This window comes from Mustelus asterias, chromosome 20 (genome assembly GCF_964213995.1).
Source record: "Mustelus asterias chromosome 20, sMusAst1.hap1.1, whole genome shotgun sequence".
NCBI classification, from domain to species: Eukaryota; Metazoa; Chordata; class Chondrichthyes; order Carcharhiniformes; family Triakidae; genus Mustelus; species Mustelus asterias.
Window position 1 is genome coordinate 16,878,411 of NC_135820.1, and position 26,305 is coordinate 16,904,715.

At 43.3% G+C, this 26,305-nt stretch overlaps 1 protein-coding gene across 1 annotated transcript in view; it reads left to right on the plus strand.

Annotated features, from left to right (window-relative positions):
* The first annotated feature begins 6,504 nt into the window (after window positions 1-6,504).
* Window positions 6,505-26,305, plus strand: part of npepl1 (aminopeptidase like 1) — a 36,770-nt gene continuing 16,969 nt past the window's right edge. The window contains exons 1-6 of the mRNA XM_078236298.1: window positions 6,505-6,961; window positions 12,933-13,118; window positions 16,806-16,976; window positions 18,700-18,789; window positions 20,133-20,214; window positions 20,383-20,525. Of these exons, the coding sequence (XP_078092424.1) occupies window positions 6,812-6,961; window positions 12,933-13,118; window positions 16,806-16,976; window positions 18,700-18,789; window positions 20,133-20,214; window positions 20,383-20,525 (822 nt within the window). The 5' untranslated portion in view covers window positions 6,505-6,811. The remainder of the gene's footprint in view (window positions 6,962-12,932; window positions 13,119-16,805; window positions 16,977-18,699; window positions 18,790-20,132; window positions 20,215-20,382; window positions 20,526-26,305) is intronic.

Consider the following 26,305-nt stretch of genomic DNA (forward strand, 5'->3'; position numbering starts at 1 on the left):
CAAGTGCAAGCAAACTGTCCCTTATTAACCCGACAATGTTGATGGACACACTGCGTCTGTACGCAGGAATCATTCTTAGGGACCAAGGCATAGGCACATCCCCATCCCTGCCCGGTAAAACAAAGCGGATAGCTTGCAGTATCTGAACAAGCTTTTCCTCCCACCTGTTGGAACCCCCTGCACACAGGATCTGTGTGGTTTACAAGTCCCACACATCTCCCCTGTATACCTCTTTTATATTTGCCAAATTGTCCCTTACAGGGTGCACCTGATGTATCTACTGTATATAAGTCATGAGGGGTCCACCCAGGGGTGGCTACAAATAGGGCTTCTACCGATTGTACTAACGGGTAACATACAGTTCGATTCCCATGTAAACGTATGTGAGCTTTGTAAAACAAGTTATCCTCCAATCCAGTTAAATTTACAGTCACGACAATGCAAAGTAATACAGTTACATACGCGATTACATACATATTCGCAACGAGCAAATATCAAACCTAACACTATAATTCATATAATCTTTACAAGTTATATTATCTATTCACCCATGCATGCCAATCATTCTTGCTTGCAGTCTTTGCCTGTGTTGAGGAAAGCAGTTCTGTTAGTTACATTTAACTACATATCCCCCTTCCATAGAAAGCTTAGTGTGAATTAAATAACACTTTGTACTGGCCTTTTTTAGCTGCAGCTGGACATCCATTCATTTGTATGTAATCTTATCAAAAGACAGCGCTTTCCCCATTAAAATCACATGCCATACAGTTCCAATCTTTATATGATGTACTCTTACATTATCTCTAATTTGATCATTTGTTTGCGTGCAAGCGCCGCACCACAGTACTTCACAAAATAATTATGTCTTTATCAATACACAATATATAGTACATAAATATATCATACAAAGTTGGTTAAGGCTTTTCAGGATTTGATTTTATTCTCGGGTCTATTTGGCAATGCTATATTGTATAATAAAAATGATCAAGCGGCAGCTGTATCACACCACTTTACACATCATAACCGTGATATCCGAACCCCTTTAATTCAAGCCGTTTCCATTTTTAAACTGAGCTCGAGATCAAAACCCCCGCACTCTAGGAAAATAACAGGCACCGAATCAAAATCAAAGTAGGTACAATATATACTAGTTATTTGATTAGAAACGTTTTGGTTTGATTCCTAACTGGCTAGATTTTAAGCTTTGCAGTGTTTTTATATTTGGCAAACCTTGAACAATAGATGGCACGTGAAATTCCGACGGCAGTATATAATTTTAACCGGTTACAGAATACTAAACTATCAGACATTCGTAAATCGCAATATCCTGCAGACCTTAACACTGTATTTCACTGACTTGATATATTTTAAACTGACTCATAGACAATATATTTACCTTATTCTTTTGTTCCTGCTTTTCTACCTTTCCACAAAAGTACTTATTTTCTTCTCTTAACTTCTCAACTAACTCTTATAATTTCTACTTCAAGACAAAGGAAAGAGCACATGGTTCCTTCCAAGGTTTAAATCCTTTCTTAAATTTCAATTTACTTTCCAATTTTATTTAAACTCTTTATCAAACCCACTGTTGTAAAATCACAATTAGGGTAAGAACATTAAAACATTAAAGCAAACAAAACATCCACGCAACCACTTTGTTTAAACACACACAGACACACATGGAAACTTCCAACAGTCATTCCACAGCACATCTTTTTTCATTCAAACTGGGATGTAAGTAAAACATCTAAAGAGAATACAGGACGTTGATTAAGACAGTCCCTTTTATTCTTCTTTCTTCCAAACTGTAAACAGAAGTAAATTCAAGAAATCTTATCACTTTAATCTTTAACAGTCTTAACACTTTCCCCAGCCCCACTGAGGGTAAATCGAAGTGCAAAGCACTGCACCCACTGCCTGCAACAAACACTCCACAGGAACAAACAGGCTTCAGCTCCTATTCTCAACCTAATACAACAACCACCTACATTCAACAAGCTACCAGATCACACAAACACACTGAAATACTAAGATCTCTCCTATCCACCTCCAGGTACGCCACTAGCCCACTCTACCAACTCATCGTAATCTTGGGACATAATCGCTCCCATTTTTAGGATGACCTGGTGAGCACTAGAGAGTCCATCCTTAAAAGCCTGGATGAATGCTCGATCCCTTCGTCCTGGGTTCCCTTGTCCTGTGCACTCTTGGTATATCTGGAACAATCGTTCCCCGTATTCAGAAGCTCCTTCCCCTTTTAACCGTTTTGTTGTGGTAATTCTGCTCCAGTTAGTGGGAGCATTCCCTAATACCCTCTGAATCTCTGTTTTAAACTGGGTGAAGGGTGCCTGTTGGGCATCTATCTCCGATGTTAGGGCAACTGCAGTGTCCACCGTCCCCCATTATAATCCTGTGCTGGAGGAGCGGCGGGTCCACCTGCTACCTGCCTCCACTTATCCGTTGGACAGGCTGCCCTGACCAGCTGGTGTATGTCTCTCAGGTGTAATTGGTGTCCTACCCACATTGTGTCTAATTCTTCCCAGAATTTAGTGTTTGCACTTCTAGGTTGTAATTTACCCAGGGAAGCCATTATCTGCTGTCTGTCACTTGGGGTGAATGGTTTATAAGTTGCTTTTGGTCGCGCACCTGTTCCCCCTCGGGTTACTAGTGCTAAGTTGTGTTCTAGAGCTTCCCACTCCTCTGGGGGAGTGGTTGGTCCCTGCTGTGTGGACGCATAAGGAGGTAGAGGAACAGTTTCCCCTCTCCATTGTTTTTCTTCTAATACCTGGTTTTGCTTCTCCAGTTCCCTCACTCGGGATTCTAATCCTCTAATCCTTTCTTTATCTTCTCTCCACTTCTTAGTAGAGACGACTACTTGCTCAATTAGACCAGCTAACTGATGTGTTAACATTACTCCTATCTTCTTTGTCTTGTTTCCCTTTTCTTTATCTATCCACTCTCTCTGCTGCTCTAAGGTGTGAGAAGTATCCCAGCCATCCTTTTGCATTCTCTTTATTAACTCTTTCCTGTCTGTCATGTAAATTTCAATGAGGGATCCTGCAGGTCCCCTTTTAACTTCATTATCTGCCATTTTGCAGACTTCACTAGTCCCGGCCATGATTACTCGCTCGTAAAGTGTGCTCTCTACCGTAGGGACTTCACTACCCCCGGCCACTATTACTACTCTAGCACCGTGTTTCACTACCGTTCCAGGGTTTCAAGTTATACTCACGGCTTCCACTATTACCACCTCGGCAATGTGCTTCTCCACCGGAGTCCGGTTTAGGTCAGAGTTGATCAAGCTCCTTTTCCGCCCCGCTTTTCACAACATTGACAGTACAGTTCCCAACTTTTCAAACTTTCATGCAATCAGATAGCAACTCTGCGTTTGTTCACCATTACAGAGTTTGATGTTAACCAACCTCTGCCACTTGTGCTTCACAATCCTAAGTGCCCTTGGTGTCTCTTTCCCCACTTCAATCTCCTGACCTTCGCGCGGGAGGTTCCTCCTCTAAACAACCGGTCTAAGGCAGGGTTTTGAGACAGGCACTACCTTGTCCTCTTGTCGGTCAGCACAAGCAACAGTTACTTATCACTATCAGCAGTTAGTACTTATCACTATACCATATACAACAATACTTATTACTACAAATACCCCTTAAGTTTAACCCCTTAAGTTTAACCCCTTGCAAACTGTATTCTTGACCTTGTCTGATTCTCACAGATTCAGTGATCTCTACCCCGGCTCCAATCGTGGCCAATCGATCTCACCAGTAATAGGATCCTAGCGGACTACGCCAATTGTTGTGGGAAAAAAGCCACTTTGTGAGTCAGGCTTGAAGGTTTCAACAATACAGTTTTATTTACCGAAGCTTCGTGGAGAAAAGGCACTGGCACTCCGCAAGTGCTTCTGGACAGCTACCTTCTCTCAATGAGACAATAGGAGCGGTCCATCTTTATACCCTTTACACAATAGATGGACCGGACATCTAGCCATTATCACATCGTTGTAATCAAGTAGGTGATCGATCGTTAAACACATCGTTATAGACAAATACAGACAGATACAGATATAAGCATGTTAACATCGCATTGTTCTATGAATGGATACATTTCCTACGTCAGTGACTATCAATGACTTTAGTTTCGGTCTATTCATACAGTAGTTTACAGTAATTAGTTTTCCTGCATTTTGTATTCCCAATCCCACCTGTAGTTAATCTCATTATCTATCCCTATTGTCCTTATCTTTCAGCGCTGGCTGGCTTCCTGTAGGATTTGATTCCTGCATGTTTAACTTTGGATAGCTGTATGTCCTTTATGTTTTAATCTCAGTGTACTGAAAGTCAGTGTCCGTTTAATGTCTCTTTCCCAGGTGACTGTTTGTGTGTCAGGCAACCATCTTATGTGTTCGCATCTGTATATTTTTCCTCCTTCAGATGAATCAACGGTCATGGGTATTCTCAAAAAGGAGATTGAGGAGCGGAAGTATTGTACTAGTGTGGATCAAAGGGAAGGACAACATGAACTGCTGGCATAATGATTCTGTACAGTGTGCAGAGATGTGGATGCCTTGTGAAATTGTACTGCACAGCTGGTGTTTGAATGAATTTGTGGGTTTTCACAGCAGTGTAACTGCCAAAGTGATGTTTGGAACGATGGTCGAAATAGGTTCTGAAAGACAATCTGCTGTGGGTCTTTACCAAATAATCTACAGAAAGTGTTGGTGCAGATCCAGAGCAAACAAAGGAGTTGATTTGTTTGACAGAGGAGCTAAAGCCAATGAACAAGAAAGGGGACAGAGGTAAAATGACCTTTCTGAATGGCCTGACTACACACATGAAATGTAATATCCTACTGATCCTGCCCAGTTCTCGGAGTACATTACCAGAGCTAATTTATCATCGCAAGAACAAATTGAGTTTAGAGTTGGAATCAATGCAGGATTAAGGACTGAGGGAGATTTTTTGGAGATGAAGCAGTTTGTCACAAATGTAATAAAAGTGTTCAATGGTGGAAGACAAGGACTGAAATGGACTATATTACTGTTATGTTTGCATGTTTTGATTTTGTAAAAGGTACGTATATTTATTGTAGAGTACTAGCAGTGTGAAAATGAAAGGGTTTGAAAAATTAAACCATCTGTGAATGTTGATGGTTCATTTTTTTCTTAAGGTGGAGGTGCGATGTTAGTGTACCTTTAAGAGCTTTTTTAAAAACATCATGTTCTCTGTAGCTTACAGCCTTAACTGCTGTCATTGTTGCCGAGCTGTCTATGAGGGATCCTTCTATTGCTCCTTAAGTGGCTTAAATGGGGGTTGTTTATTTTTACTTTGGGAATTAGTTTTGTGATCCTGCATTGTCAGAAGGAAGAATGTTTGCAGGCCAGATGACAGGAGCTCTTTCATTTTCAGTTCTGAGCTGCAGGTTTGAGTTTTTGAAGGGGCATCAAGCTGGAAAGAAATCTTTCTGTCTCTGGTTTTGGGAAATTCTGCTGGCTTGCTGAAAGCCTTCCTGGAGTAGAATATCTGCTGTTGGTGGTTTGACCAGAGCCTTCCTGGTGTTCTGGGAAGCTGTTCTGACTTCAAACTGTTTTGAGTGTATCCAGGGGACAACTAGAAGTTACAAGCTGAGAAGTCAGGGTTTTCAATTCTCCAACCAAAGTATCATGTGAGCATTTGTCTTTGCTGTGTTCAACCTGTTGAAAAGGGTTTTTCTTTCATCTAAAGGCAGTTTTTGTTTGATTGGAACATCTTAGATACATTTGTTAAGGGTTATCATGGTTGCTTTGTTTTTGTTTGTAATTGATAAGTTTAAGTTTATTTATTAATGTCACAAGTAGGCATACATTAACACTACAATGAAGTTACTGTGAAAATCCCCAAGTCGCCATACTCCGACGCCTGTTCGGGTACACTGAGGGAAAACTTAGCATAGCCAATGCACCTAACCAGCACGTCTTTCAGACTGTGGGAGGAAACCGGAGCACCCGGAGGAAACCCACGCAGACATGGAGAGAACATGCAAACTCCACACAGACAAGCCGGAAATCGAACCCGGGTCCCTGGCGTTGTGAGGCAGCAGTGTTAACAACTGTGCTGCCCTGTAAGTTATTGCTAATTTTCTTTCCATACATGTTAGCTATATTCTGAAATAAACTTTATTTGGTGAAAGCTCCCTGGTGGATCATTTGAATCATACCTGGAGTGAAACATATCATGCTTATCTTAGCCAAATCAAGGTGCAAAAAGTATGAACCAGGTGGGCTCCATAAACACTTGAGTTTCTAACCAATCTTTTTGACCAACCAAATAAACTAAATCAAATTAAGGAGGGGACAAATGAAAATGGGCAGCTCCCAAAAGGAGGGGAACTGCCCGAAACGAAAGGAAAACTTAAAACATCAAATCAAAATGTGGTTGAAGGGGTCAATAATGCACCCCAGTCCTTGCAGTCATGGAAGGCGTTAACAGTACCCTCGAACACCTCATGCCCTCTCCAGGGACTCCCGGCCACAAATATAGCCGCAGTAGAGGGCAGCCAGTCAGTACCCTCGGTCACCCGCTGCTTGGAGCTGTTGGAGTTTCTAACCTGAAGCATAACAGATTGCATCTTTCTAAATGCAATTAGTGCTAAAATTGCGCATCTTTCTAAATGCACTGAGTTCTAAGAGGTTTGCTGTGCAGTGTTGTAATGCTGAAGCTGTATCACCCACAGAACTTGCTGACAGGACAATGTTGCTGCCGGAAGCGGAACCTTTGAGCGGGGCTGGCGGGGAAGGTGAGAGGGAGTGGACCGCCGGTCGGAGAAGATGGCGGGTGTGGAGCTGCACTTTGGAGCTGGTTCGGAGCAGTCGGAGCCCCCCAGCCGGCCGCTGCTGATCGTGGGGCAGCTGGGCAACCTGCAGAAGCTGCGCTGGGAGGAGATCAGCGGCAAGCTGCTGCCCCAGGTGCCGGAGGAGGTGAGAGAAAGCCCCGGGCGGACAGGGAGCAGCTGCTGCTTTTAGACTTTGTCCCGCAGGAACAGTCAGCGTCTTAAAGCCAAACCCTGAGCCTCCCAGGGACTGAGTCCCTGTCCACACTGCCACTTTGCTGAGCCAGAACCCTAATGTTCTGGAGGGAAGGAGGATGTTCCTCCCTTGAACATGTAAATACAAGCAAAATACTGCACAGGTTGGAAATGTGCAATAAAAGCAGAAAGTGCTGGAAAAACTCAGCAACTCTGGCAGCCTCTAGCGAGAGAAACGCAGTTAATGTTTCATAGAATCCCTATAGTGCAGAAGGAGGCCATTCAGCCCATCGAGCCTGCACCAACAACAATCCCACCCAGGCCCTATCCCCATAACCCAACGTATTTACTCTGCTAATCCCACTGACACTAAGGGGCAATTTAGCATAGCCAGTAAACCTACCGCAAACATCTTTGAACTGTGGGAGGAAACCGGAGCAAACCTACGCAGACATGGAGAGAATGTGCAAACTCTACACAGTCACCCGAGGCCGGAATTAAACCCGGCTCCCTGGTGCTGTGAGGCAGTAATGCCAACCACTGTGCTACCTGAGTCTGGTATGATACTAGTGAGGGTGTTGGTTCCTCAGAAGAGTGCAATCAGAACCAAGTGCCCGGCACCACAAGCCGCTCAGCTACAGGAGGGGGGTGGAAGTAGAAAGTGAGAGCAGTGGTAATAGGGGATTCGTTAGTAAGAGGAGCAGAAAGGTTTTTCTGTGGCTGTTAGATGTGACTCCAGGATGGTGTGTTGCCTCTCTGGATGTCATGAGCTGCAGGACATTCTCCTAGGGGAGGGTGAATGGCCACAGATCATAGTCCATATCAATGATTTAGGAAGCGGGGGGGTGTGAGGTCCTGCAAGCAGATTTCAGGGAACTAGGAAGGATATTGAAAATACAGGACCTTTAAAGCAGTAATCCTAGAATCCCGACAGTGTAGCCGTTTGGACCATCGAGTTTGCGCCAACAGAGTATCCCATCCAGGCCCTATCCCTGTAACCCCATGTATTTATCCCGCTAATCCCCCTAACTTGCACATGTAAAAGGGCAATGTAGCATGGCCAATCCACCTAACCTGCACATCTTTGGACTAAGAATTACTTCCAGTCACATGAGCATGTAAATGAGAGTTGAAGGATTGAACGTATGGGAATGTATCAGATTTATGAGGCATTGAGACTGGTTCTGGGGCCAATGGGACCTGTTGGACAAGCTACATCTTGGCAGAACCAGGACTAATATTCTTGCAGGGAGATTCACTTGTGCTGTTGTTGAGAATTTAAACTAGATTGACAGAAGGGTGGGAACCTGAGGGAGAGCTCAGTCTGGAGGGAAGAAAAACTGGTAAAAAGGAAATAGAGAGCAAAAACAGAATAAAAGTGAAGCATAGAGAAGCATTAAGTTGGGTCAGAATAGAGAATAAAGTTTAAAAAAGCAGAATTAAAGGCACTATCTGTGAGTGGCATTCTCAAAAACGTTGATAACTTGAAAGTGTAAGTTGGTATGATTTAGTTGCCATTATGGAGATATGGCTGCAGGGTGACCAAGATTGGGAACTAAATATCCATGAACATTCTGCTTAGAAGGGATAGGTTATGAAAGGGTTTCGGATATTGGAACTCTCTACTCCAGAAGACTGTGGAAGTTCAATCATTGAGCATTTTCAAGACAGAAATTGATAGATTTCTGGAGACTAATGACATCAAGGGTTATGCGAGAGTGTGGGAAAGTGACATTGAGGTAGACAATCAGGCCATGACGTAATTCAAAAATGGAGCAGGCTCGACAGGCCGAATGGCCTACTCCCATTCCAATATTTCTAACTCTTTGCAGCCTTTGAACATGTATCCCTCTTGTACCTGCAGCCTCCTTCCAAAGTTCCTGTCTTCACACTGATGGCCCTATGACCTGATGCCATTTCAGCATCTGCAGATCAGTGATGCCCTAGCCCTTTGCCCCATCTCGCTACCCATGACTTAGTCGTGGTTTGGCTCTGTGAAATTTAGTCTAAGGCTGCTTCATTGTCAGTTTTACCCTCGTAAAACTTCAGCAGTCTAGAGTCTGATCAAAGTGATGTTTGGAGGCAAGCTGAAAGATTATGCAGAGCTCAGCTGTGACCTTTCACCTGTTGTTCAGTTGAATTAGTCAAAGTACATTGACAAACCTGCAATTATTCTTATGAAATCCTAATGACATAGGAATTGTTCAACACAAAAAGACCAAAGTCTACCTAATTTGTCTTTATCTTCCTGATAGTCAGATAATACGATTATATTTATTGTTCGTAAAGAAATAGGAACAAATTGTTATGCGAATGTATATTCAGGATGTCAGATTTTAATGCTGTACTGGAGTCATGAGCTGAACAAGTCTCTTATCAGTCCACCATAGACAGCTGAAAGCAATACATTCTGGTGCTCCAGCATTTGGAGTCTATAATTATTTCTAATTCATGGGAATCGGTTAAAAACTCAACATTCGAAAAAAATTTAATTGTATTGAAAAGAAAACTGGAGTTCGTGCCAGAGACAGAGAGGGGAAAGAAAATGGAGAAATTGTGCAAAAACACAATGGACACATATTCCAGCCCATGATAAATTTGGAGGTTTATGATACCAGAGAGAAGTTTGAGAAATTTAAACAAAAGTGCAGATTGATGTTCAGTATCTTTCTAAAAGGCACAAGTGAAGAGGAAAGGGTCAGCTACAGGAGAGAGGGAGGTTAATTTTCTTTTTAATACTGGGGAGCTGAGTAAAAGTGACAGCAGAATCAAAGATTATATTTTTGAGAAGTTCACACATCTCCAGCCAAAATCAATTAATCGGAACTACCAATATGAATTTCGAAGATGAACCAGGAATCCAGTTGAGTGTGTTGACACTTTCATAAGATTGAACAATGCACTCAGGAAATCTAAATTTAAGGACAGATTAAAGGCTGCTAGAGCACAGCTCTTTTGGAGCATTGCACAACTTTTTAGTACAGAAAGATTTAATTGAAATCTTTGTTGTTGGCAACATTTAACATATCCTTTGGCTGGTTCAAGTTCTTGTATCTGCCTCCTGGCTTTAAAGTAAGCCCAGCTGAAAGTGGAAGAGGCATACAGGGGCTGTGAAGGAGCAGTTGACATGGCTGATGGTATCCTGATCTGTGGTGTAGATGAAAATGATAATGACTACCATCTACAGGAGTTCATGGAAAGACACTGGGATGAAGTTAAATGCATACAAATGCATGGTGAAGGTGACAGAACCTTCAGGTCCACACCTGATGGAGTCTAGCTGAATCCTGGAAAAGTCACAGCCACCTCGGAAATGCAAGCTATAAGAGAAAAGAGAGTTAACAAAGAACAATACAGCACAGGAACAGGCCCTTCGGCCCTCCAAGCCCGCGCCGCTCCCCGGTCCAGGATTGAATCCTGAATCCAGGATCCCCGCCCAATTTTCCAGCCTATCTACATACCAATATCCTATCCACCGAGCTGTCCCTCACAGCTACGATGCTTTGTTCATTACAACCTATTAACTCACCCCCACCCCCCCCATTCCAGACCATGTGATCTCCAGGGAGAGGCGAAAACCCAGAGTGAAAAACCCCAGGGCCAATATGGGGAAAAAAAATCTGGGAAATTCCTCTCCGACCCCCTGAGGCGATCGAAACGAGTCCAGGAGATCACAATGGCCCTGATTGGAAAATGCTTCCCAACCCTAGTCATTTCCACTTCCACGAACACCATCTGAATTCCCTGCCCCCGTTGAGAGGTTTGCTTGGTTTGATCCAATACGTGGCGTTCTTTCATACCTCACATGTCAGATCACACAGCAAGTCTACAGGAGCTGCTCCGAGAAGATGGTGAGCAGCAGTGTTTAGAGTCACACGAGAGGAGTTTCAACAAACTCAGAAGTAGTATATAAGGAGAGAAGTGCATGACAGAAAGAAAGCTGCTATAATAAAACTCTGAAGTGCTCCGTTTATAGATAAATGTCAATTGTGAATTACCTTTAGAGAAAAAGTTAATAATTGGAATAATTTTATTGATGTGAGGCTTTTTTTTAAAGAAGGATATTATTTGTGAAGAAATAGGAACTGAGAATGTAGATTTGGTGTCACGTTCTATTGCTGTACTGGAGTCATGTGCTGAGCAACAGCGTGTCAGGCTATCAGCCACCTGCAGACCCAAAGAAAATAGACATAAAGCTACAACCTGTTGAGTCTAAAGTGTGAGTACTTCTAACCCAGGAAAACCAGAAGGCGTAACAACAATAATAGATTTTGTGTCTAACTATCGCATTTAATCTGTCGGTTTAATTACAACAGACCCAGTTAGGATGTCTGAGAAACCCCAGTGGTGGAGAATCAAAGAATCCCTGCAGTGCAGAAGGAGGCCATTCGGCCCATCAAGTCTGCACCAACTCTGTGACAAGAGTATCTTACCCAGGCCCTCTCCTCCGCCCTGTCCCCCCTAACCCCACATATTTGCCATGGCTAATCCCTCTAACCTACACAACCTGAGATACTAAGGGGCAATTTAGCAAGGCCAATGCACCTAACCTGCACATCTTTGGACTGTGGGAGGAAACCGGAGTACCCGGAGGAAACGCACGCAGACACGGGGAGAGCATGCAAATTCCAAACAGATAGTAACCCAAGGCTGGAATCGAACCCAGGTCCCTGGCGCTGTGAGGCAGCAGTGCTAACCACCATGCCGCCCACTTTGCATAGGTTCAAAGTCACTTGGTCCTCGTAAGCATGCTACACTGACCACACTTCAATCCAATAATATTTGTGTAAGTCAATACTATCTGCCCATATTGTCTCCTAAAAGAGTTACAAATTGATCTCACTCTGAAATATTGTGCGGTATTCTCTGGTGTTGCCTGTGACAGGACTTATTGTGAGCAAGAGTGGATTATTTGGCATTGCAGCCAAAACTCCATTCATTTTCAGCAGCGCTGGAAATTCCCAGCCGCGAACAATGATGGAAGATTTCGGCCAGTGTTTGCAGATTAGATTTTAAGTTTATCTTCCAGGCTGTGTCGTCTGGTTTTATGGAAAAGATGAAACAGCCTATCTGCATTGTCTTATCCTTTTAGAATCCTAAAGCCAGCAATCTTATCACCATCCACCTCTTTTTATTTCCCCCAGTGAAAAACATGCACAATTTATTCAACTCCTCCCATCCTCTCAATTGTTCTGGTTGCCTGCACAGAAGCTGGAACAAGTGACACTTGAAGTTGCATACACTCACCCTCAGACTGAGCTGCTCCCTGTCCTTGTATGATGATTTTTAAAATTTATTAGTGTCAGAAGCTTATATTAACACGATAATGAAGTTACTGTGAAAATCCCCTCGTCGCCACACTCCGGCGCCTGTTCGGGTACACTGAGGGAGAATTTTAGCATGGCCAATTCACCTAACCAGCATGTCGTTCAGACTGTGGGAGGAAACCGGAGCACCCGGAGGAAACCCACGGGGAGGCGTGCAAACTCCACACAGACAGTAACCCAAGCTGGGAATTGAACCCGGGTCCCTGGCGCTGTGAGGCAGCAGTGCTAACCACTGTGCCACTGTGCTGCCCTTCTGGTGGTTGAATTAATCAGGTTTGACTCATTGAGACATTGTGCAGGCAAACAGCCTATGATACTGGTGCAGTGGTTGTCCTCTTACCCTTTCATGTAGACATAAAAGATCCTATGACACTAATGGGTAAAAGACGGGAGTTCACCCTGTTGCCCTCAGTCAATACCAGCAAAACAGTTTACCTGGTCATTATCTCATTGCTGTTTGTGCAAATTGACTATTGTCTTCCCAACATAAGAGTAGCGTCTACACTTCTAAAGTACCAAGTGGGCTGTGAGCTGCTTTGGTCATCCTGAAGTCATGGGAGGTACCAATAAAATGCAATTTTTCCTTTCCTTCTGCAGGCTTGGCAGACGGCCTTGGGCACCCTGAACCCCAATCCCACAGACAACTGCCCCCTGTACCTGACCTATGCCACAGTCGCTGCTCTGCCCTCTCGAGTCAGTCGCCACAACAGCCCATCAGCAGCAACATTCCTCACCCGCCTGGTGCGAAGCTGCCTGCCTGGAGGAGTCAATCGCTGCATTGTGGTAAGTACAACTCTCTGATCACATGGGGATTGTGAAGAAAGGTATTTGAACAGCAGTAGTTGAGGAGCAAAAGTGTCTCCTACTATATTTATTCACATATCTGAATATCTCGTACTTGGTTTGCACCTGTTACAGTTTAAAGGTACAGAACTATTTTTAAATGAGCCCACTCATTTCCTGCAGTTTTTTTCTGCACTTTATAACCCAGCCTGCTCTTTTGAAGTCACCCCACCGCTGTCAATAGTCAAGGCAGGGTAATTGCAACTGATTATGAACAGTTGAGATCATTCAGAGCAAATTTCATGTTACTTACTGAATTTTCTGTCACAATGATTAATTTTTCATCCATGACATAGAATAATGTGGGGGTAGGGCCTGGGTGGGATTGTGGTCGGTGCAGACTCGATGGGCCGAATGGCCTCCTTCTGCACTGTAGGGTTTCTATGATGATTTCTATGAATGTCTGGAATATGGTAAGTGTATGTTGTTATAAAAAAATGAATTGGTTCTCTGAGCCACTGTTCATTGTATACATCTCTTTTCCATTCTGTCTGTCTCTTTCCGCTGTAATATCTGTCTGTTTTTACTCTCCTAGATTCCTAGAATCATCAAATAGAATCTCTATAGTGCAGAGGGAGGCATTTCAACCCATTGAGCCTGCACCAGCAATCCCATAGGGCCTGGGTGGGGCCCTATCCCTAAAACTCCATGTATTTACCCTGTTAATTCCCCTGATACTAGGGGCCAATTTGGCACGGCCAATCCACCTAACCTGCACATCTTTAGAGTGTGGGGGGAAACCGGAGCACCCAGAGGAAACAGACACAGAAACCCACGCAGGGGAGAATGTGTAAGTTCTACACAGTCACCCAAAGCCGGAATAGAACCTGGGTTCCTGGTGCTGAAAGGCAGCAGTGCCATTGTGCTGCCCCTCTGTTCCCACCATGACTATAGATCAATCTTCTGGAATTCAGTGTACATCCATCTGATTTTTCTTCATCGGCCTCTTTATTTTGGCTGAGCTGAGCATTCGTCTTGGAGCACTTGTCACTGGTGTCTATGCGCTTCTAACCTATGCCCTTCTAATCTATGCTTTGTTTCTTCACTAATTCCTTCTGTGTCCTGATCTCTCTCTCCACTGAATGTCTCTATTTGTTCCCAATATCTTTTCTTGGCTCTAATACTCTCCTTTGAGCTCTCATTCTCTGTGTGTCCCTTTTGTTTCTCATTCTTTTGCTCTTTCTTTCCCACTTGCTCTTTTGCTTTCCTTCACTTGCTCCTTCATCATTACGTGATCCCTCTCTTTGCTGTGTGCACTTTCTCTCTCTAAGTCTATCTAAGATCCTGTTAATAGTTCCAAAGCTTTTTTTAAGTTTCTCAAGCCTTATCAGTGTTTGAAATGGTGCCATTTAGGTGGTACCTATTCCCTCCTGGACCATTGTATCTCTGTTAACACTGTGCAGGGGAAGTAGGATTATGCTGAGAGTTTGCTTTTATTTTGAAGTTTCTGGGTGAATGGCCCTATCTCGGGTCTATTCCAAAGATTTCCCAACGGTCCATAGAAAAGTTACAGCACAGAAGGGGTCACTTGGCTCATCTTGTCCATGCTAGCCCGAGGACACTCATCTGCCCTTTCTAATCCCACCTTCCTGCACTTGGCCAATTGCCGTGTAGCTTGCAGTACTTGAAGTACAGATCCAGGTACTTTCTAAAAGAGTTTAGGGTCTCTGCCTCCACCACCAACTCGGGCAGCGAATTCCAGACACCCACCACCCTCTGATTAATAAAGTTCTTCCTCATATTTCCCTCTGCACCTACTGCCTCTTATCGTGAATCTATGTTTCCTGGTTGTAGAATTCTCCATTAAGGGAAACAATTTTATCCGGTCCACTCTATCTCTTCGCCTCATAATTTTGTGCGCCTCAATCAAGTCACCCCTCAGCCGCCTTTGTTTTAACGAAAATAACTCCAACACACCCAATCTCTCCGCATAGCTACACTTTTCCAGCCCTGGCAACATTCTTGTAAACCTTCTCTGCACTCTCTCCAGAGCAATTACATCCTTCCCAGAACTGCACACAACACTCCAGTTGTGGCCTCACCGGTGTTCTCTACAATTCCAACATAACATCCTTACTTTTATATTCCATACTTCTTTGCCAGTGAAGGGGAGCATTCCGTTTTCCTCCTTCACAACCTTGTCTTCTTGAACTGCTGCCTAAAGGGACCTGTATACTTGTTCACCAAGATATCTCACTTCATCAACTCTTAGTATATTGCCATTTATTGTGTATTCCCTATAACTGTTTGACCTCCCTAAGTGCATTACCTCACACTTTATGTTAAAATCCATCTGCCACTTGCCGCCCACTCCACCAACCCATCGATATTGTTTTGCAGATTATAGCTATTATCCACCACTCGGCCAGTCTGCAAATTTTCCAATTGTGCCCCCACGTTCAGACCCATATCGTTAATATATAACACAACAGCAACAACAAGCCCTGTGAACACTTGAAACAACTTTCTATTCACAAGGGCATCCATTGACTACTACCCTTTCTTTCCTGTTACTAAGCCAACTTTTGATCCAGTTTGCTACATTACCATATATCCCAGGGCTTTTACTTTTTTGACTGATCTGCCATGTGGGACCTTATCAAATGCCTTGCTAAAATCCATGTATACAACATCAACTGCATTACCTTCATCAACCCTTCTTGTCACTTCCTTAAAGAATTTAATCAAGTTTGTGACCTAAGACCTTCCTTTAACAAATCCATGCTGACCATCCCTCAAGTCCATGCCTTTCTACGTGACAGTTAATCCTATCTCTCCGGATTGATTCTGGTAATTAGCCCACCACCAATGTAAGACTAACTGGCCTATAATTGTTTGACATTTCCTTCGATCTCTTTTTAAACAATGGAGCTACGTTTGCACTTCTCCAGTCCTCTTGTACCTCCGCTGTATTTAGTGTGGATTGGAAAATTATCCTCCAGCATCTGCTATTTCCTCCCTGACCTCCTTGAGAGGCCTTCGGATTCTGGCAACTTATCCACTTCCAAGGATTCCAACCCTTTGGGTACTTACACTCTCTATGAATATCCCGTCCAATATGGGCCAAATGCGGGCAATTGGGACTAGCTTAGTCATTAAACAAAAATGGGCGGCATGAACAAGTTGGGTCGAAGGGTCTGTTTCCATGCTGTAAACTTCTATGACTCTAATATCTCTGTGTTCCTCCTGGACTACAGATTTGCATCATTCCTTTCCTTTGTAAACACAGAGACAAAATATTCATTTAAAACCCTTCCCACAGCCGCTGCATCTGCACACACGTCCCCTTCCTCATCCGTGATAGAAATTCCCGAGGAAGATGTGTCAGTGGACATTAACTTGAATGAGGGTTTTTGCTGTAGCTTCGATCTGCAGCCAGCAATGAAATGGTCTGGGCAGGGTTTGATTGCTGGCATGTACAGGGTGAGATTTTACAGCCTCACTCGTCCCAAAACCATAAAATCCCACCCGAGGTCAACAGACTTTTCCATGGTCTGCCCTTGCCCGCTCCGATTCCCATGGCAGGCGGGTCAGTAAAATTCTGGTAACAGTCTTGAATGATATTCACTGGAGTGAACAACCGAGGCAATAAAATTAAGCGTTGATGTGGTTTCCTCCTCTGTTAAGATGGTTTGCGAGCGCTCTGAGGTTTTTGCTTCTGGTTGTGCGATTGCAAGGGCGTTCCCACTCTTCTCCCGCCGATCCAGTGCTTCAAGACGCACGGACAAGCGTGTGGTCACAGTGGAGTTCCTGCTGGTCGGACAGAACAATGGCCCGATTGAAGAAGCAACATTGGAGGTAATTGATCAGAACACCTCGCTGCTAAAGTTAGTGCTGTGAACGTGAACCTTTTACGGACAGTATTTACACTGCTGATTAATTGCATAAAAATCACGGCAAGAAAATAACCTAAAAGGCAAAATGCCGGAAATAACTGAGCAGACCAGGCAACATTGGTGGAGAGAGAAACCAAAGCAGTCCATTTAGCCCAACCAGAATGTTAGTGTTCATCCTCAGCCAGAGCAGTATTCTTAACCCTGGGTGTTCATGCACCTTTAATACCCTTTCCTTCAGCTTCCTAATCTATTAAATATTGATGAGCTAACTGCTTTAGTCACTAATTCTGTGTCGACATGACTCAGTGATAGCGCACTTTTTTGGGTTTACAACCCATACTTTATGTACTGACATGATCTAGAAACCGCTGGTTATATTATTCCCTGCAGTAAAATCTGTCTCGTTGTTTAGATCCAACACGTTCCCTTCTCACTTCAGTTTTATCAAATATCCAGGCATTTATGGACAGTTTTCATTAATGTTACCAGTGATTATTCCCCCTTTGTATAAGGATAGGGATAAGGCAGGAGTACTTCCTACTCCCATTACTGACTTTAGCATTCCCAGTTACATGGAGTTTACAAAGTAGGAAGCAGGCCATTCAGCCCAATCAATCTGTGTTGATATTTACTCTGTACACCAATAGTAGTTGTGATCCTGTGGGTTAAGACAGATTCCTGGTATCCTTGAGGACTATCTCCCAGCTACACCCACAGTCATGTATTGTTACGAAGTTGAGTTTGTGAAGTTGGAATTTGATGTTGGTAAAGTTGTAAAACAATTGTAAAAATGCTGGCGGGAAAAAGACATTGCATGATCTCTTTAAAAGCTGGTGTTTTGTATCAGTGCTTGAAGGTTTAAAATGCAAAGTACATAAAGAGTCCAAGCTGAAACATTTGTATCAAAAAGTCATGCAGTGGTCTTGACAAGACAACCTGTTTTTGTTTGAATTTTGCCCAATTAATTTAAAGCAGGCACTCGGCTACCAAGAACCTATAAGATTTGAATTTGATGATGTTGACAACATCAGACCAATCCTATTGTAGGAAAATTGATAGGTCATTGCAGGTATAAAAACGAGTGCAAGGGAAAAAAACAGGAGAGCAACAGAAGAACTGCCACCTCTTAAGCCTTGAAAGGGAGAGAGCAGCTCTCAACTCTGCCAGTTTCAGAAATCTCTTAAGAGAACGCACCGTCTCACCAGCAAAAGGTACCAAATCAGAAAGAACTTAGACAGGAATCAACAGAGGAACTCCAAAAGATCCCGAAAGCCACAAACCTGGTTGCATTTTTGAGAATGACTGAATTCCATTATTATATTCTTTTTGGTGAATGAATGATATTGTATTCATTTGAACAGCATTCCATTAGAATCTTATTTTATTCGATATGTTACTTATTTAGTTAAAGTTCCCTGTTAGTTAAATAAATAAATGAAGTGTTCATTTAAAAGTGAGTGTCAGGTATTTCTGTTAGTTAACCACTAAATGTTACTGAAGGACAGTTCACACCTTCCCACACACTTTTAACAGATTACAAGGCGAGGTATTCCTCTTTGGGGGAATGTCTCCACAGTGCTGAGATAATCCTGGATCTTTTCCAAGGGTGAGAGTTTGAACAGTAAGTGCACAGGATGTTGAGAATCAGTGTTTCTGTTTTGCTCACATCCCTCTCTTGTTCACAGTGTCTAGCGAGTGCCGCTGAAGGAATTCGTCTAGCAGCGCGAATCGTGGATACGCCCTGCAATGAAATGAACACTGATACATTTCTCGAGGTGAGTGACCGTGCTGTTATTCTGGTGTCCAGTCTCGATTGGTTTTTCAAGTTACAGTTGACAAATCACATTTGGACTCGGGGAAACCCAGTGGACCTCAGACAATAGCATGTGAAGGGTTATGAAAACAGGCAGGTAATCGATAAAATGCAGACCTAATTGAATGGCAGAACAGACTTGAGGGGCTGAATGGCCTCCTCCTGTAATTAAAAGTTGGACCCAAGAAACTCAGTGATCAGTCAGTTGCTCTGTGGGTCTGTGTGAGACAGATTGATTATGCAAAGCACAGTTTTTGTTAACTGATGAAAGTTGTGCCTACTACAGTATAGATTTTCTTCTATCATCTCTCTAACTATGTCATAGTTCCAAGGGTTAATTTTGCGCTATTGTCAAATGGGGTTAAAGATTATCTTTGGATCATGAGCTTGGTTTGAATAAAGTGGTGACCTGTTAGGTCACCTGATATTCCAGCTGTACATGGTATAGTCTGTACTGTCTGCTCAATGTTTACAATTGGTAGAATTATAGGGAAATCCACTGATCTGAATTTTCATCTGATACCAAATGTTCAGATCGTGAATTTAAATGCTAATGGCTCGGGGAACTGGATAGTGCAGTAGTAAGCACAGCTGGGACACGGTGAGCACAGGTAGGAATCTGGGTGGAATATAGAGGGTGAGCACTATATGCTCACTCTTCCAGCAGTGCTCTCCATTGCACCACTCAATCTCCCAGCTATATTTATTTACCCAATGTTCCAGCTGGACTCACCCATTAGACCATCCAGTCTCTCAGCGGTGCTTACTTGCTGAACTCGCCCATTCCTCCAGCTGAACCTGCCCACCTTACTAACCTATCTTCCCAGCTATACTCATCCATTGTTCCAACTAGTCTTCCAGTTGTGTTCACCCAATGTGCTGCCCAATCTCCCAGCTGTTCTTCCCACTATTCTCCCCCAGTTTACATCTGTCTTATCCTGTGATATTGCATTTCCGTCAATCATTCAACCATTCACCGTGTGAGTCCTAACAGTGTTTCACCAGCTATTAATTGGCAGGGCTCAACGGTTTTCACCTGACATTCATGTGTGCACAAAATCCCTCCCTTTTGAAAAGGGATTGAATAACGATCAAGATTAGGAGCTCTGGCTAATTTCTCTCTCTCGAGTTCAACAGCTGTAAAGGCTCCCCTTCCTGAGATCAGCTAACTCCACATAGAGCAGGGGTTGAATCTTGGACCTCCTGATCTGCATGACTTGATGCCTGTAAAGCAAGGCATTTTCCTACTGGACCATCAGCAAAGCCTGAGACTTTATTCACTCCAATGGGTATTTCATTTTACAGGAAATAAAAATAGTTGGGAATGCACTGGGAATTGTTCCAACCATTATCCGGGATGAGGAGCTGAACGAACAAGGATTTGGAGGTAGGCATTTCCTCATCCCTGTCTTTAATGAGCTGTAAACAACATTACTGAAACGCGGCATTTCACGGCATGTACAACCGAGGATTGGGAGGAGCAATAACTCTTGAGGTTGGGAGTAGCCTTTAATTTTCAATGAACATCTAATCCCTTCTGTTTGACCATTTCTAGGTATATATGGTGTTGGGAAGGCAGCAGTACATCCTCCTGCACTTGCAGTTCTCAGTCACTCACCAGAGGGTGCTACACAGACCATCGCCTGGGTCGGCAAAGGCATTGTGTATGACACAGGAGGCCTAAGCATCAAAGGGAAGGTAGGAACCTGTAGGGTCCATTCATTCCTTTGAATAGACGAGGACACCACTGGTACGGACTTTAAATGAATTGACCAGAACTTAAAATTAAATATATTACAAAGATGAAAAGAAAGAGAAAAGCTCGAGACTGGCTATGAAGCCAGTCCCTGTACTGCACTGGACAGGATCTCGAAAAACAAACTGCCCACTGAACACACAATTCCAAACTATATGTTAATTCTTATCTTGTTATTGTGAGTGTCTTTGCACTCTGTCTCTGTCTGGCAAGCACAGGCTTTGCAGCTGTGTTATCAAAGCTTGTTTTGCTTGCTATGTACTTTTCAGGAATGTGGTCAATTTTTAGCTAACACAGCATGCCTTCTGAGTTTTAAAATATAGTCAAGTGTTAATGTTTTGAACTTAGACTTGGTTACATTGGCAGAAATATCTTAAAATGAAGTCTTTGCAGAGACTGAAGTAAACGGAGCTAAGCATACGTAGGATCCCCCAGAACGTTAGCCTGACAGATTCCGGGACAACTAAACGCAGAGATTTACTGTGAGATGCAGTAACATTCTTAACCCCATTCTCCAGTAGGCATGTCTGCCAAAATAGAATAAAATGAAACCAGAACAAAAACAGAAAATGCTGGAAAATCTCAGCAGGTCCGACACCATCTGTGGAAAGAAAATAGAGCCAATGTTTCGCGTCTGGCTCACTCTTCTCTGGCGAGTTCTGTTTCACCTGGAAGTTGAAGGAGACATAACTGTCTTACAATGCCATTTGCAAATCATTGTGCGTCGCCACGGGAAGTACATTGGGACTTCCTACCCATCCTGCTCAGCAGCAACAACACGCCCTTAGATTGAACCTGTGGCAGTCCCAGAAAACCACAGTGTTATGTACAATCTGCTCAGTTCACATCCATCCAATATGTAGGCTGTAGTCGATGCTGGAATGTTTTTGTATGGTTATATATTCTTAAAGTGCTTTGCACTAAATTACTGAATGTTTTGTTAATGAATTAGTTGCTACAATTGGGCATCTTTTTCGCTGACAGGCTCACTGACCCCCCCAACCCTGAATAAATGCTCAGGCTTGGGGGTCAGTGAGGGTGGGGAATCCCTCCAGTGCAGAAGGAGGCCATTCGGCCCATTGAGTCTGCTCTGACTCTTTGACAGAGTATCTTAACCAGGCCCTCTCCCCTGATCCATTCCTGTAACCCCACACACTTACCATGGCAAATCCACCTAACCTACACATCTTGGAGCACTAAGGGGCAATTTAGCATGGCCAATCTACCTAACCTGCACATCTTTGCACTGTGGGGGAAACTGGAGGAAACCCATGTAGACACAGTGAGAACGTGCAAACTCCACACAGGCAGTCACCCAAGCCCGGAATTGAATCCCTGTCCCTGGCACTGTGAGGCAGCAGTGCTAACCACTGTGCCACCCTAGTAACCTACAAGCTCAGGCTTCCCAGAGACTCAGGCTGTTGGATGCCTAGATTACTCAATATACCTGGTCGATTCTTATCACTAAGTGTCTTACTTTTAAAATTTTACAGCACAGAAGGATGGCTCTTCGGCCCAACGCGTTTGTGCTGGCCCACAAACACCTATCTGTTCTAATCCCATTTTCCAGCACTTGCTCTGTAGCTTTGTATGCTATGGCATTTCAAGTGCTCATCTAAATGCTTCTTAAATGTTGAGTGTTCTGCCTCTACCACCCTTTCAGACAGTGAGCTCCAGAATTCCACTACCTCTGGGTGAAAAAGGTTTTCCTCAAATCCCCCTCATACCTCCTGCTCCTTGCCTTAAGTCTGTGTCCACTGGTTATTGACCCATCGACTCAGCTACTGAGAGAAAAAGTTTATTCCGATCTAGTCTTTCTATATCCCTTATAATTGTGTACAACTCGATCAGGTTTCCCCTCTCAGCCTTCTCTTCTCTAAGTTATAGTTATTGAGCTCACAAAAAAGGAATGTGAGCTGGGATTAGACCGTCGTGAGACAGGTTAGTTTTACCCTACTGATGATAAAAATTGTTGTTACAATAGTAATCCTGCTCAGTACGAGAGGAACCACAGGTTTAGACATTTGGTGTATGTGCTTGGCTGAGGAGCCAATGGTGCGAAGCTACCATCTGTTGGATTATGACTGAACGCCTCCAAGCCAGAATCTCACCTAAAAACTTTAAAATTTGCATCTTGTAAAATTACACTTAGCACATCAGATGTACAAGTTTCAAGTATCATTTCAAACATTATAGTTCAAAAGTATCACAGTGTGTTTTAGAATGATGAAATTTGAGAGGTTGGGAATAGAGGAATTCATAGAATCATAGAAACCCTACAGTGCAGAAGGAGGCCATTCGGCCCATCGAGTCTGCACCGACCACAATCCCACCCAGGCCCTACCCCCACATATTTACCCGCTAATCCCTTTAACTACGCATCTCGGGGACAATTTTTAACCTGGCCAATCAACCTAACCCGCGCATCTTTGGACTGTGGGAAGAAACCAGAGCACCCGGAGGAAACCCACGCAGACACGAGGAGAATGTGCAAACTCCACACAGACAGTGACCCAAGCCGGGAATCGAACCCAGGACCCTGGAGCTGTGAAGCAGCAGTGCTAACCACTGTGCTACCGTGCCGCCTTGGTTTGAGTTTAACTGGAAAGTTGCTCTGATGGTCCTGAGAAGACCATTGTCCTTTTGATTTGATTTATGATTGTCATATGTATTACAGTGAAAAGTATTGTTACTTGCACGCTATACAGACAAAGCATACCGTTCATAGGGAAAGAAAGCAGAGGGTGCAAAATGTAGTGTTACAGTCATTGCTTGGGTGTAGAAAAAGATCAACTTAATATGAGATAGGTCCATTCAAATGGATGGCAACAGGGAAGAAGCTGTTCTTGAGTCGGTTGGTATGTGATCTCAGACTTTTGTAACTTTTTCCCAAAGGTGAAGAGAGTATGTTTTGGTTGCGTGGGGTCCTTGATTATGCTGCTGCTTTTCCAAGGCAGTGGGAAGTGTAGACAGAGTCAGTGGATGGAAGGCTGGTTGCATGATGGACTGGGCTTCGTTCACAACCCTCTGTAGTTTCTTACGGTCTTGGACAGAGCAAGAGCCATACCAAGATGTGATACAACCAGAAAGGATGCTTTCTGTGGTGTATCTGTAAAAGTTGGTGAGAGTCGTAGCAGACACGCCAAATTTCCATAGCCTCCTTAGAAAGTAGAGGCATTATTTTGGCATGGAGGGACCAGGACAGGTTGTTGATGATCTGGACACTTAGAAAATTGAAGCTCTTAACTATTTCCACTCCTGCTGGGGACTGGTGCTTCCCACTCTAACCTTTGAGATGCATGATACAGCTGCTCACCATTTCTCATATCATTGTCTCTCACTCATCTGGCTTGGTACTTCCATGCTGAAATTCACATCCAGCTGCAGCAAAAGTGGGTCTGTTCCAATCCGGAGATGTGGAGATGCTGGCGTTGGACTGGGGTAAACACAGTAAGAAATCTCACAATACCAGGTTAAAGTCCAACAGGTTTATTTGGTAGAAAAATCCACTACCTTTCGGAGCGCTGCCCCTTCGTCAGGTGAGTTTCACCTCTCACCTGATGAAGGGGCAGTGCTCCGAAAGGTAGTGGATTTTGCTACCAAATAAACCTGTTGGACTTTAACCTGGTGTTGTGAGATTTCTTACTGTGCCAATCCTGAGAGCCAGCCTGGTAAATCAATAGTTGTTTCCTCCGAGTAATTTTCTATTGAGAAGATCATCATTTAACAGCCATTGCACAGCAATGGCCTGATTATGGTTCCCTCATGATTGGCTGGTGTTAGGTGCTGCTCTTCCACGTTTATTTTTAGTGTTGTGCAAAGGGGCTTTGCACAGACAGACTTTGAATTTGTACACTTTGAATACAAAATGTACATCAACTCTTAGCACTGGTTCTAGATTGTAGAAATAGTTAGCAGCATTTGTTAACTGCCCTCAAAATCATTTCCCAGGTGAGGTAATGCAGCTGTTTCCATTCCCCACATCCATCTAATTCTCCTTTTCCTGCTGCTGTTACAGCTGTAGACACTAACCAGCCTGGGCTCAGTGCTGCACTCAATGTTTGTGCACAGTAGGACTCTCATTACTGTCTGTCTCCCATTCATCATTCCCAAGATGGGAGTTTGCTGCCATGAAAATATTATTTAGTTTTGTAGGTAAGAGATGACAACTCATTTATTGCAGTTAAGAAGAAGTTTAAAAGCAGCTTATGCCTCGGCTTTTTGTAACTGTACCTCTGGTTGGCTAAAGTGAAATAGACTTTAGTTGTAAATCAGGACAAAGTTCTTGCCTAATAAAACACACAAGAGGCTTCAGATTTGTTCTGTCATTACCCTGCGTACGATAGAAAATACTTGTCGATTTCGTAGCCGTGGGGTGTCGAGATTCAATATCGCCTTCAGGTTAGGGGGTGTTACAGGGCAGAGGTTCATTGGATTAGCCCCTATTTAAAACTGCTCCACGCATCTTCACGTTTACATTTCAATTGTAAATTTCTATATTTCCATTTATAATAGAAACTATGTAAACTGCCTATGTAAATTTGTCACACTGAAATACTGCTAAATATTTCTGCAATCTTGTTTGAGACTGAGGAATTTACTCCTGGCATTAGTGGTTGAGGCAGAAAATATGTCAAATTTAACATAAAAACAAACAAATGAAGTAGAAGCTGGTGTAAGCCCCACGATGCTATTCCACCATTTGATAAAATCACGGCTGATCTGTTTGCGGCCTATACTTATACGCTTAGATTCTTGACTGACAAGTCAATCTAACTCATAAGAGCAGGAGTAGGCCATTCAACCCTTCGAGCCCATTCAGTGAGACCATCCTGAGCTTCTACTTCAACATCATTTTCCTTCGCCACCTCCTTATCCCTTGTAGAAATTTATCGATTTCAGTCTTGAACATTCTCAATGACTGATCCTCCACTGGCCCTGGGTCGGGGAATTCTAAAGATTCACTACTCTGAGTGAAGAAATTCCTCCTCATCTCAGTCTTAAGTGACCTCCCTGTTACTCTCTGAGACTGTGTCCCCTGGTTCTAGACTCACGAAAAGATGCAAAAGTCTGAGGTCAAGTACCAACCGACTCAAGAACAGCCTCTTCCCTGCTGCCATTAGACTTTTGAATGGACCTACCTTGCACTCAGTTGATCTTTGTCTACACCCTAGCTATGACTGTAACACTACATTCTGCACTCTCTCCTTTCCTTCTCTATGAATGGTGTGCTTTGTCTGGATAGCATACAAGAAATAATACTTTTCACTGTATACGAATCAAATCAAATCAAAAGCCAGGGAAAACATCCTTCCTGCATCTATCCTGTCAGGCCCTCTAAGAATTTTGTATGTTTAAATGAGGTTATCTGTCATTTTTCTAAACTCCAGAAAAATAGGCCCAGTAATCTCTCCAGCTCAGGAATGAATTTAGTGAGCCGTTGTTGCAATCCCTGTATGGCCCAGGATATCTTTCCTGGAAACCAAATCTGTGCACAATACTCCCGGTGTGATCTCAACAAGGCTGTATATAATTGCAGCCAGATATCTTTATTCCTATACTCAAATCCTCTTGTAATAAAGGCCGACATACAGTTTGCCTTCTTAATTGCTTACTGTACCTATATGCTAATCTTTAGTAATTCAAGAACAAATCGAACTTAAAGAGATTCAATGATCCAGCCTCCACTGCTCTCCAAGGAGGAGAATTCCACAAACTAACA